The sequence below is a fragment of the Rattus norvegicus genome, chromosome 3 (genome assembly GCF_021556685.1).
Source record: "Rattus norvegicus strain SHRSP/BbbUtx chromosome 3, alternate assembly SHRSP_T2T, whole genome shotgun sequence".
NCBI classification, from domain to species: domain Eukaryota; kingdom Metazoa; phylum Chordata; class Mammalia; order Rodentia; family Muridae; genus Rattus; species Rattus norvegicus.
The window spans coordinates 159,081,960-159,095,077 of record NC_141536.1 but is presented as its reverse complement, the minus strand read 5'-3'; the positions used below and the strand labels follow the sequence as shown (position 1 = coordinate 159,095,077).

General features: G+C 48.9%; 1 protein-coding gene across 2 annotated transcripts; it reads right to left on the bottom strand.

Moving 5' to 3' along the window:
• Positions 1-3,094: 3,094 nt before the first annotated feature.
• On the bottom strand, positions 3,095-11,190 carry Pfdn4 (prefoldin subunit 4). 2 transcript variants are annotated; one of them, NM_001399732.2, is made up of 4 exons: positions 11,134-11,190; positions 5,854-5,961; positions 4,836-4,976; positions 3,095-3,489 (listed from the first exon to the last, which is right to left on the bottom strand). In NM_001399732.2, exons 1-4 carry the CDS (start codon positions 11,170-11,172, stop codon positions 3,358-3,360), a joined length of 420 nt encoding a protein of 139 aa, NP_001386661.2. In that variant the 5' UTR covers positions 11,173-11,190; the 3' UTR covers positions 3,095-3,357. The 2 variants fall into 2 exon arrangements, with proteins under 2 accessions (NP_001386661.2, NP_001386662.2); NM_001399733.2 differs by having other exon boundaries at positions 4,836-4,964.
• Positions 11,191-13,118: the final 1,928 nt, after the last annotated feature.

Sequence of the window (13,118 nt, the reverse complement as noted above, 5' to 3'; positions counted from 1 at the left end):
CCTCCACAGGCAGGAACGTACTGCCCTGAACCTCTTAGCTACGGGTGTCAGCACCCTCAAAGGCAGACTTAGGTTGGGGGAGGCCTGTTTGTCCCTCTTTCTGTTGCAGCCAGAGAGCAACACTGCTGGTCTCCCATTTCCCCAGTGACAGACCCGTTTCAGCCCAGCTCATCGGGGAGGTGGGGGCTGAGGATATGACCCTGGAAACACAGGTGACAGACACACTGTTCTCCCTGAGCCTTTTCTTTAAGGCCTTTCCTTCCAGCCAGCACCAGCTTTAAATCTGCATCCTGCCTCCTTCCCAGCCCTGCTCACCTCCTCGTAGGAATACGTTCACAGCATCCACAGTTTAATCTTTTACAGTCAGTAACAGCTGACCAGATGCCTCTAGCCACTCTGAACCCTAAGCCCTGAGGTCAAACAGCATGCCGCTCCTGTGTCTAGTTACCTGGTTCACTGACGGTCTGTGCCAGTCGGCCGGGGGTGGGGGGTGGGGGGAGAGCCCTCCAGTGGCGCTGCAGACTCCTTAAAGCACAGCATAGTTTGAACCAGGCCGGTTTTCCTGCTGTTTCAGAACTGCCCCAGGCTTGTGTTCAAGTTCACTTGTGTGGTTAAAACAGACTGCCTGGGGCAGGTCATTTTTCAAGAACAGTTTTCCTTCCTACAGCTCAGGAGGTTGGAGAGCAACAGGGCACGCAGCCAACATCCAGAAAGGCCTTCCTGCTGTGTCATCCAGGGAAGGTAGAAGACAGTCAAGGGGGACCACATGCATTCCATAGCCAATCATTAGTTAACAGGGACCTGTGTCTGAGGCAGAACCCTCAGGCCAGGTTGTTGTCTCTTGATTTGGAGAAGTTTTGATGAGGATTTTTTTTTTACATCTTATTTTTAATGATGTATGTGTTTCTGTTGGGGGGGGGTGGAGGGTATTTGCACGAGTGTAGAGTGTGTGTGCCCTCAGAGGCCAGAAGATGACGGATTCCCTGGAGCTCAAGTTACAGGTGGATGTGAGCCACGCAGCATGGGCACGAGTCCTCTGTGAGAGCAGTACTGGTTCTCAGCTGTTAACCACTGAGCTATCTTCCCAAACCCTGATTTTGGCTTTTGAGACAGTCTCGCTGAGTAGCCCAGGCTAATTTGGATCTCACTGTATGACCTATTTCCTGATCCCCTCATTTCTGTAACAGCACGTTAACAAAAAGCTTGAAAAAGAAAAATCTTTGTGAGAGTCATTTGTTAGAATCTCCCCCCACCCCCTATACACACACACACAATTTAATCTTGGCTTGGAATCCAGACCTGGTGGTGCATGCTTTCAACCCCAGCATTTAGGAGACAGAGGCCTGTGGATGGATCCCTGTGAGTTCAAGGCCAGCCAGATCGATATATGGAGTTCTAGAACAGCCGGAACTATGGAGACCACCATCTCAAAACTTAAAAAGTTTGCCTTGATGGAGGGTTGGCTCTGTGGTTAAGACTGCTTGCCTCTTTCACAGAGAACCTAGGTTTGCTTCCACACCCAGTGACTTACAACTGTCATTTACTCCCACTCTGAGGATCCAACCCCCTCTTCTGGCCTCGAGAGGCATTTGCACTTAGGTCAGCCTGTAAGCCAGGGAGGGTAGTACACGAATTAAACTCAAAATGTGTCTTGGTTAAGAATTTTAGACATTATATATTCATATCTCTTTGCAAACTCTTACCAAAAATATCACATTGAATCTCTTCTTAAATTATGTTAATACCGAAAGCAGCCTCATTCTGGTGACCCTTCCCTGGACAGTCTGGCCTACCAGCGCCATCTGCTGGGAAGTTAATGTGGCGGCCTCCCGAACTCCAGAACAGGCTAGTGGTGGTTTGGATGGGACCTGATCAGTGGCACTATTTGGGGAGGTTCTGAGGAGGTCCAGCCTTGCTGGAGGAAGTGTATCACTGTACGTGGGGGAGGGCTTTGAGAACGAGTGGCCTCCCCCCGACTTCCGGTTCAGTCTCCCTGCTGTAAGCTTGATAGGATCTCTCAGCTTCCCACTGTCTGTCAGGCTTCCGCGCCATGATAGACTAAGCTCTTCCTTCTGAAGCTGCCTTGGCCACGCTGTTTTCTCATAGCAATGGGAAATTTACTAATACACATGTCTTTCAGAGGAGGGAAGGAGAGCGTATACTCATCTCAAACGACAACAACAGAAAAAAAACCCACCAGTTGCCTGATTTCTACATCGTTATCAATTCAATGACAATGCACTAAAAATCTAAAACACAAATCGTTTGGTTTGAATGCTATCAATATCCGTAACACTGGGATACACACGTTCCACAGGTCTGAGACTCTGTGTTCTGTGTTTACCTGCATAGTGTTCGCAAGTGACCGCACTTCAGCTGAGAAGCACTGCAGGAGCTGTGGGCTGGACATCACTGCTCCCGCTTCACCAGTAGCCGCTCAAGTCGGGTGGCTAAGCAGCAGGACACATGGCTAAGTCTCCTTCCACTTTAAAAGGGGTGGGGGGTAGATATGATGGCATACACCTTCAGTCAGCAGATGGGTATCCTAAGTTCAAGGCCAGCCTGGTCTACATGTTGAGTTTCAGGCTAACCAGGGCTACATAGTGAGATTCTATCTTAAATAAAATAGCCTCGGAGGCTGGAGACCTAGCAGGCTATGCTCTTGCAGAAAACCTGGTTTCAGTTCCCAGCACCCAAACCCAGTGGCTCACCACCCCAGCTTGTGCCTCAGTCTGGCATCATGGTGCCAACGCAGAGCACACAGATTCACACACTCGTGCAAACACACACGCGCATGTACACACAGAGGAATAAAAATAATAAATCTTATTAAAAAAAAAGATATTTTCTCCTTGTGGGAAATAGCAGCAGCCACTTCACTATGTGTGTGTGTGTGTGTGTGTGTGTGTGTGTGTGTGTGTGTGTGTGTGTAGGGGTCGGAGGACAACCTTCAGGGGTTGGCTCTTTCCTTCTGGAGGTCCCAGAGATTAGGCTTACCAGTGAGCACTCTTCCCACCGAACCATCTGTCTGCTCCTGTGGTTCCTTAAAGATGAAAACTGAAAAAAGAACTCTAAAATAATAGATAGAAACGAAGACTGTTTAACCGATTTTAATAACATGACATAAAGCTCCTAAAATTGATACAATCATTATGCAAAATACATACGTGAATACTGTCTTCTTTTAAAAATATAAAATAAATAAGCAAGACATGTGAAAATAGGCGTTTCCATTAATTAAATGAAAATTTTTAAAAAAGAAAGTTTTCCTTTTGTTTCATTTGGAGAAGGGAAATTATCATTTAAGACAATATTCAAGTTTATTGAAACAAGGTAAAAAAAAGTGTTATAAAAGCTTTAGCTGTCGTCGGCCTCCAGGTTTATGTTGCTGCCGAACTTCGCGTACAACTGCACTTTCAGGTCGGCCAGCACCCGCTGGATGGACGCCACTCTGGACTCTAAGGCATTGATCTCTTCTTGCAAAGTTTTCTGGAAAAGAAAGTTTCAATTAACTAGCTTCAGCCGGATGACCCAGGAGCACACAGCCCGGAATAATGGCAAGAATTTGAGGTAAAAACTCCAAACCGGTCAGGAGCAAAATAACAATAATAATTCCATCAAAGCCATCAAAGCCCAAAGCTGGAAAATGCCACCTTTACCTCAGGCCAACACCAGCTCATGGCGCTGCTGCGGCTGCAACTTCAGTCTCTACTGAGATTTGAACTCGGGCCTCAAGAAGAGTGACCAGGGCTTTTAACCTCGGAGCCACACTTTTTATGTTCTTATTTATGTGTGTGTCTATGTGTGGGTGTTTGTACAAGAGTGTAATGCCCTGGAAGTCTCAAGAGGCTGTCCCTGGAGCCGGAGCTACGGCAGTTGTGAACCTCCTGGTGTGGGAGCTGGGAACGGAACCTGGGTCCTCTGGCAGAGCAGCCAGTGCTCTAACTACTGAGCCATCGCGCCAGCCCCTTCTCGGGGTTTATTAGATGTAATCAGTGGGAAGTTCTGTTTTGGAAGCCTGAGCAGAGACTAACATTTTAAGTAGCGTTCGGGCTAATGAAGCAGCAGTACTAGGGCAGCGGTCACTGACTTCTCTCACTGGGTGGCTGGAAGGGGTTAACGTCACACTCCTCTCTATGGCCAATGCAGCCTGACCCAGGCATGATCAAGCCTCTTCTCCAACACACGTTTCTAAACCCGAACCAAGACTTACATCTAAGATGGCTCACTGAAACACCCCACAGCATAGGATCAGAAACAGATCAATGCTACTCAGCCCACAGGAAGCAAGTCAATGCCCATCACAACATTGAGACGGCCTCAAATCCTCAGACGGTGGTGCGCTGGACACTGGTGTCGCTCCAGATCAGCGTGTGGGATAAATGAGCATTCGACAGAGAAAATGCTCCTCACGCAAAGTTAACTGGCCCATGTGGGGGGCAGTTACACAGACTGGGGGTGGGGGGCTAACAGAGAAACAGGTTCCCGGCTGACAGACACCAGACACCACAGCTCCAGGGTTCCTCTTTGCTTTGTAACACGCTAGAGCAGCTCGATGCTGTCATGGATGCAAAGCTCTGGGGGCCAGAAGACCTCGGTCGTGTGCCATTTTGGGAAGCCTTGGCCTCTCTGAGCTTCTGCTCCTCATTCTAAACTGTGCTGCTGAGGGACTGCTATGTGGGTTAAATGAAGCCACCCTGCAGAGTGCTCAGAGCCTTACCTGTCCGCAGAGCCTCGCCCGTTATCCCTCCACCTGTAATTATGCATTCTCTATGATGATGAACTTCCCAACTGGAGACTTGGATTTCCTTGCCCAGGGCAAGATTCCCACATACCTTTGCATCCTCTAACATTTCCTGGGTTTCTTCTTGAGAGTGGCTAATGAAAACGTCTCCGATCTGGTATGGAATCATCAAGCAGTCGTCGTCTGCCAGCATGACGTCGTCACAGGCATCCTCTAAATTCTGGAGGTGTTTCTATCAGGAGAGAGAACAGCCATGAAAACACGCTCAAGATTTCCTCACAGAACCAAGAGCAGACTCTCATGCAGGGACCTGGGCTCTCTGGGGACCAGTGTATAGCAGCTACCGTCAGACATGGAGACGTGTCACAGGGTCTCACTTGGGGCCAGCACAGCAACCTCTACCCTCTAGGGGTTTTAAAATGTACCAAGTCTCTTTTCTGTGAACAGCAGGGGTCCATGGCCAATCACTTCTCCTAACTTAACAGTTCCCCACACTGTGAATCCTGTCCCCCCAGAGAAAAAGCAAAGCACGGGAAAACGCACTTCCTCTCTCCACCTTGCTTGCTGAAGACGGTGCCAGCATCCCATACTCACGCCCAGTGCAGTGTCAGAGCCGGGTTCCCGCGAGAGCAGCATCGGCCCGTGTCCCTAAGTCTGTCTGCAGGGCTCCAGAGTCAGTAAGCACAAGTGCAGCTTTACCTGCAGCCTGATTCTCAGGCACGGCTACTCAGGCACGGCTACTCAGGCACAGCTACGGAACTGCACCGGGGAAACCTGCACTGGACCCAGCCTCACGCACGGCTACCCACCGTACCTCTCTAAGAGCTCAAAGGACTTCTTGAGCTGGGTTCAGCTTCCCACACCTAAGTCACCAACAACCATATAAGCCAGGAGCTGAGGCAGGAGAATTATGAGGCTGAGGACAGCCTGGACTACATGGCAGATTGTAGGACAGTTTGACAAAGCAGGACCCTGCCTTAAACCAATAAGCACAGGCTTTGTGTTACCTAACTAGCGTCACCAGAGGCAAGGAGCCCATGAGGAAGCTGCCACCTGCTGATGGTCAGGGCTAAGGGTGACAGGGTCAAGCAGACGTAAGCACCCAGTACCTTCTTCACTTCTATTTCCTCCTTTAGCTCTGTGATCCGACTCGTATTCCGAGCAAACTTGTTTATTTTTTGTTGATCTTCGAAAGTAACATTGACATCTTCTGCAGCCTGAAAAAGAGGTTGAACTTTTTGTAGAATGTCGATGGAGCAGTTACACGCTGGTACCTTACACTGTGACGAAATAACCAGCTACACACCCCATCCTAGGACAGCCGAGGGGCACGAGGCTGTCTGTAAGATGTCACAAATGTGTCAGGCTTACAATCTGCTCACGACTCCACGATCTTTACCTTTATTCTATGGGACCGTTCATGAGCAAATTTTTTTTTCTTTTTTCTTTTTTTCGGAGCTGGGGACCGAACCCAGGGCCTTGCACAGCAAGCGCTCTACCACTGAGCTAAATCCCCAACCCCTGAGCAAATGTTTAAAATACAAAGAGCCATTAACAATAATAACAATTAAAAAAAGCTGGTGTCGGTGTGCGCCTTTAATCCTAGCACTCGGGAGGCAGAGGCAGGTGGATCTCTGAGTTTGAGGCCAGCCTGGTCTACAGAGTGAGTTCCAGGACAGGAAGGGCTACACAGAGAAACCGTCTCAGAAAACCAAAAGAATAATCATAATGATAATGATAATAAAAGCCACTTTCCCAAAAGGCAGAGTTTCCCAAGCTTAGGACACTGTTTTCCCAAGATACCCTCAGATACCCTTAATGTCTGTCTTGCTGAGGCTGTTTCTGAGGTAAAATGTGTATGGGCGCACTGTGCTGATACGAATACGACCTCTTCTCCGACTTTCCTGCATACACTTGGATTCTGTATTTTACGGCTGGGAATCCACTATAGGGTGATGAAAGTGAGTTTCATATTTAATATCTGATGTGATTAAATCTGCAGACAAAGCTGAGTGTTTAGATAACAAAGCATCTATAAGATAACAAAAATGGCTAACACTACCTGAGGTCCTACTGCATGATAAGAACTCAACCCTGGAGTCTCGTGAGGACATCACCAATATCACCACTTCATAGATGACCAGAGGCCATAGAGGTTAGATAATCTGGCCAAACCACATGGCCAGCAAATGGACACACTTTGATTCTAATGCAAGCAGTCTGTCCCCAGAGTCAAGTATGCATCTGCCGGCAGGTCCAAGAGTTCCTGGTCAGTCAGAGGATAGGGCAGGAAGTTCTCAGACTGCTTTAACTCTTCCAGGGGGTCCAATACACTAGACAAGAAAATCAATACTAAGCACCCCTTCCAGTGTCTTAGTAAAATAGGAACACGTGTACTTGACAGTGCCTGAAAGGACTGAAGACAGGCCCCACTAGCTGACGTGATACACATCTCAGCAATGAGGCTGAGGCAGGAGGATTACCAGTTTGAAGCTAGCTTTGGAAGCATAGAGAGATCATGTCTCCAAAAGCTCATGGTGCTGGGGAGATGCCCCATGGTTAAGAGCACTTGCTGCTCTTCCAAAGGATGGGAGTCCAGTCCTCAGGGCCCATATCAGGTGGCTCATAACAGGCTGCAACTCCAGCTCCAGGGGATCTGAGGCCCTCTTCTGGCTTCTTCAGGCACATGTGCAAACACATGGCATATACACACACAGGAGCACACATACACATCAGCAAAAATAAAACTTTTAACAAAGAAAAGGCTTTCACTGAATCTACACTGATATATAATGACATTTATAGATGGCATATCATATTAGAATTAATAAATGCAGGGTAAGTTCACAAATCCACACTCCACCCATTCCTGGTCTCCTGTAAGCTATGACATACGGTGTGTATACACAAACTTCTCCAGAGGTTGAAAGGTAGCCTCAAGAGACAGCTCAGTGGTCCAGAGAAAGAGACAGTCATTGGAGTCTAGACTCCCCTTCACCAGGCTCTCGTCCCAACAAGCAATTGTGCATGCCCTAAGCCTGACAACTGTGCACACACTAGGTCTGCATCAGACCTACTGTGTGTGCTCAAAGAGCCCCTCCCATCATGAGTGCACAGTGGTCAACACTGTGGCTTCCATCAGCACAGGGAGGAGCACCAGAGACTCACAGACATCCTGGTTGCTTTGCCTATGGGAATTATCACTCTCCCAGACAGAGGACCTTGAAGACTCCCTGCTTACTTCTGTTTGCAGAGCCCCCAAGCCCTAGAATGCATTTCCAGGTGTGTCTGTCACCATGAGGACTTTATGGGCAACTCAAGTGAGGCTCTAGCAGGACCTGCCTGACTAGCAACAGTGGCAAGGAGGTTTCTGAATTAGAATCTAAATTATGATGATCAGACTCAAAAAATATTTGGGCATCAAAGAGCGCTGGAAGTTGGCTGTTTTCTATTTTCCCAAAGCAGGTACTTCTTGATACAGCCCTGCCAAACAGCAGCCACCAGTGGGCACTTGGCCCCTGGGACCCAGTTTCTTGAAGTTAGTTTTTCTCCCAGGGTTTTAAGACTGTAGTTGGGGCGGGGGTTTGGAGAGGGGTTGGTCCTCAGCAGTAGCTAAGAAACTGATACCCATGATCCCTTGGGGAAGAAGTTCCCAGAATACCTCGTTTCTTTCTAAGGTGCTAGGGACTGAACTGAGGGCCTTCTATGCTGGCCAAGCATGTCCATTCAGCTACACCTCAACCCCACTTCTACGCTCCTTGAACTGCATTTTGGCAGGAAGATAGTAACTTCTAGCTGGCGTGCAAGGTCATCAAGAAGTCGATTTAGTCCCCCAAACCATATGCAAAATAGGTAGACATTGCAGGGTGTCCAGTCTTTTGACATTGTGACATGATGCCATCTACAAATGGTTTGGGCTCCATTCACAGCTATCCTTGGGACCAAAGGGTGCAAGGTGAACATGCCTAGCCTTCGACTACATTCTCCGCAAGGGGTCGTAGCAGCTTTCGGATTTTCAAAGACACCTATAAGCTCAGAGGGCTAGCGACTCCTGTCTTAGGCAGGCGTGGGCGCAGTGACTACTGAAGAGGGTTATTTTCTACTCCAGACAGGAGTGAAGGGATGGCAGGAGGGGACTCCGAACCAGGCATGTGGAACTTCAGGTAATTTTCTCAATTCCCTGGAGCCACCCCCAATCTGTCTCCCTTGCAGGGATGGTACAATGAGCCCCAAGTGCACGGGGCCTGGGTATGCAGTCACCCTTCGATCAAGGATAGCCAAGTACTTTGCCTGCTCCATATTGCCTCTAAGGTTCAGTAGAAGGCTAGCTCAGTAGAATGCTTGCCCAGCACATGCAAAGGCCCGAGCTTCACCCCCAGCACTGCATAAAGCCAGGTGTGCGGAGACAAGCCTGCACCCCAGCAGTCAGGAGGTAGAGGCAGGAGGACTAACAGTACAAGTTCATCCCCGGCTGCATGGTGAGTTTGAGGCCAGCCTGGGCTACGTATGAGAGACTTCATTAAAAGAAATGAAGGAAGAATGGCAAAATGATCATTGCAGATTTAAGGGGACTCTGCTGGTTATAAGAGACATGACTTGCTCCAGAGTCAAGAAGAAAGTAAACTGCCCTGGGCCCTGACTACACCCTGGCCTTGGGAACATCTTATGGGATTGTAAGAGAAAACAAACTGTAACTATTCCAAGTTCAGGTACTGAGAGTTGAGTCCCCAGCCAAAAAGTTCTCCACTTCAGTTGACAGTCAGATCTCTGAGGATTCCAGACCAGCCAACGCTACAGAGTGAGACCTTCCCTCAAAAAAGCAAAACCAGAGACGGACAATGTCATGGAACTACACAGTATAACGGACAGCTGAGGGCCCAATCTCCCAAGAGAGGCAAATGAACTTGTTTCCTACTTGGCCAAATCACCATGGCCCCGGACTGCATGCTGCTACTGTATGATAATTTGTGAGTGACAGATCAGGGTGAAGGACTTATTCTAACTCTGAAGCCTCCCCAGGCTCGGCAGCCATTCGCTCTGCTCTTAACAAACTGGAATGGCTGACCGTCATCCCTCGGTGGTCGGAGGCACTGACTGTGTGGTGCCAATAGCAAGAACATAAACAGGGACATCTATTAGGAAGTGGAGTGAAAGCAGCTGCCTTCAGTCAGGCGCCTCTCATCAGAGACAGGCAGGCACATAGACAGACAGACACGACAAGGAGCCTGAGAGAGAGAGAGGCAGAGACAGAGAGAGACAAAGACAGGCAGGCAGGCAGGCAGGCAGGCAGGCAGGCAGACAGACAGAGTGGAGCCTAGAATGTGAGTGCTGTTTAAATCCCAGATCTTCTGCCCTTCCGTTCCTCTTCAGTTAAATATGAATAAGAACAGAATCTCCCAAAAGGTTTGCACAGGATAACATGCAAACGCTAAGAACTGTGCCCAACATACTTTGAAGCCCCAATAGTTATCAGCTGTTTGCTTGTGTGTTCTTTTTTTCCTCTCTGCAATTCTTCCCCTGTATTTAGACATACCTGCACATCTGGAAACACTCTGGGGTCATAAAACCCACATGGGAGTTTAGCTTAAGTTGGTGGCTCGAAGTATGACGGAGGGGTTGCAAAGCCGTGTAGATTAGTTGCCTATCGTGCACGAAGCCCTGGGTTCACCCCACCAGCACACCAAAAGCTGGGTGTGGTGACAAACCCGGGTAATCCCAACAAGTGGAAGGTGGGAGGTGGAGGCAGAAATTCAAAATCATCTTTGACCGCACAGGGGGCAGTGGGCCAGTCTGGTGTACACACACGTAAGTCCATGTCTTTAAAAAGTGTGATAAAACACCACACCAAGCCCCATGAAAAATCATCGGAGGGCGTTTTAAATTAATAAAGAGCTGTAATTTTGGGGAAACGAAATCACCAGACCCAACATCTTACCAGATGAGTCACCAGAGAATGGCTAACTGTAAAGAATGCGGGGCACAGTGTGGGGACCCGAGTCCTTCCTAAAGGCTAGGAAAAGCCGAGGTAGCCACCACACTGGCTCGGGCCGACTCCTCTCAGCGTCAATTAAACACTAGGTGCATGGAGCATGGACGGACATGGGCGGTTCCGGGCGGAGCACCGAGGTGCGGTACCAGACATCCCGGGATGCAGAAACCGATTCGGTGCCTGAGGAGATGCGCGACCCTGAGCAGGTTAGGCAGTTACCCTGACGTGAGCCAAGAGAACAGCAGCACCCCTGGACCTAGCACGGGCCCAGGCCCTGCGCATCCCGTGGCCCCGGCGCCTCAGATACCTCATCTCCTCAGACCTCCGACTCCCCAGCGTCCCGCGTCTCCCCAGATCCCCCAGCCCACGGATCCTCGGACCCCGGCTCGGCCGCACTCACCGCCTTCTTCATGGTGGCCGCCATCTTGGACTGAACCATAGGGCGCGGGGGAAGACCATCCAGGCGCGCGTCACCCCACGAGGTCCCTCTCGAGCCCTGCTGAGCCAAACTCCCCTAAAATACAGAAATATCTCCACATTACTGCCAACTATGTCTCTGACCTATGAATTCCCATGGCAAGGACGCAGAAAAAAACTATAGTCTGGAAAACACTTGGTACTTTCCAATTAAAGGGACAGGCAGCTTCCCTCTCGGCCGGCATAAATACCGAGTGAGGCCATTAGTCGGGCCTGGGATTCCAGTCACGGCCAGCAGGGGGAGCGCTTGGTAGGTACCGCCCAGCTGGGTGGGCTGGGAGGCTTAAATTCTTTTTCCCTTTCTTCAACAACCTAACACTGACGCTAGGGAGGCTGCGGGCGTGGCTTCGGCTCCTTTGGTAAAGTATTTGCACTCAAGATGAGATCCTGAGTTCTATCCACAGCCCCTACCACATAAAAGCCCAGTGCTGGCAAAGCTACAAGCTGAAGGGACTGGTATATAGGCCACCCTTGAAGTTGGCCTTAGCTTGTATGCCACTGACCACTGCAAGGGACACTAGGATGGGCTAAATGACACTAGCCAGGAGTAAATGAAACCAAACGTAAGTGACCCCAAAAGGATCTAGAGCAGTGGTTCTCAACCTTCCTAATGCTGAGACCCCTTAATACCGTTCCTTATGTTGTAGTGACCCCCCGCCCCACCCATAAAGGTATTTTTGTTGCTACTTCACTATGTAAATTTCCTATGGTTATAAGTCGTAATGTAAATAAATACCTATTTTCTGATAGCATTAGGCGACCTCTGTGAAGGGGTCGCGATCAATAGGTTGAGAACAGTTGATCTAGAGCGCTGTAACAGACTCAGACCCTTAGATGGAAGCTTACTGGATGGTTGGTTGGTTATTTATTTATTTATTTATTTATTTATTCATAGACAGAGTCTCTCTATGTAATCCTAGCTGTCCTGGAACTATACATGTAGACCAAGCTGGTCTCAAATTCACAGAGATCCTCCTGCCTCTGCCTCTGGAGTGCTGGGATCAAAGATATGTGCCATCATGCGTCACTGGAACGAATTATTTTACGTATTTAAAATTAGATTGGTTCAGCAATATGTGTTTCACTCACTCAAATATATTAGCCTGAGAAGGCTATCCACCCAGGGCCCAGTGGGCACCAGGCTTCCTCAGTAACCAGGGCCTTTGTTAACTTCGGGAAGCCATTTTCATTCTGCTACTTCGCAGTTGTAATACAGAATCGAATCTCAGTGGTACCTGGGGTCACGGTGGCACCGTTTTTGTTTTTGTTTTTTGTTTGTTTGGTTTGGTTTTTTGGGTTTTGTTGTTGTTGTTGTTGTTTATTTGTTTGTTTTTTAGGAACTCCTTTGTATATACGGAAAACCCCAGTCCTGAACTCTGTAACCCTTGGGCCAGACTCAGAAGGGAGAGCTAGTGTCTGGCTGCAGTGGTCAATGGCGATTCAGTAGTTGGTGGAATGTTGACTGGACCGAAAGGATACCAGACACTGGGGATGCTGCAGGTCAAACAGACAAAATACCCCGTCCTGGAGCAGCCTACTGACAGGAGACAGACCACAAACACACAGTTAAATAAGGATGGTGTGTCTAAAAGGGTGGTTAGTGTAAATGGGACTGACGGCCCCAGCAAGGAGGACACATGCAGCTTTCGTCAGGAGAGGCATGAAAAAGAAATAGAAAACATAAAATCAGTTGGAAGTGAATGTTGTCCAAGCCCTGGCTTTAGACTGTGTCACACAGGGATAATGAGTGTATTTGTCATCCCCCACCCACAAATCCTGTAGCATCAGTCTGTGCTTCCTGGGCTTGAGGAGAAAGAGTGAGCCACAGGAGCCCGCAAATCTCGCTAGCAGGAAGTAATTTGATCCTGTGCCTGCAGGAGGCGCCCAAGGACCACGACTGAATTCTCA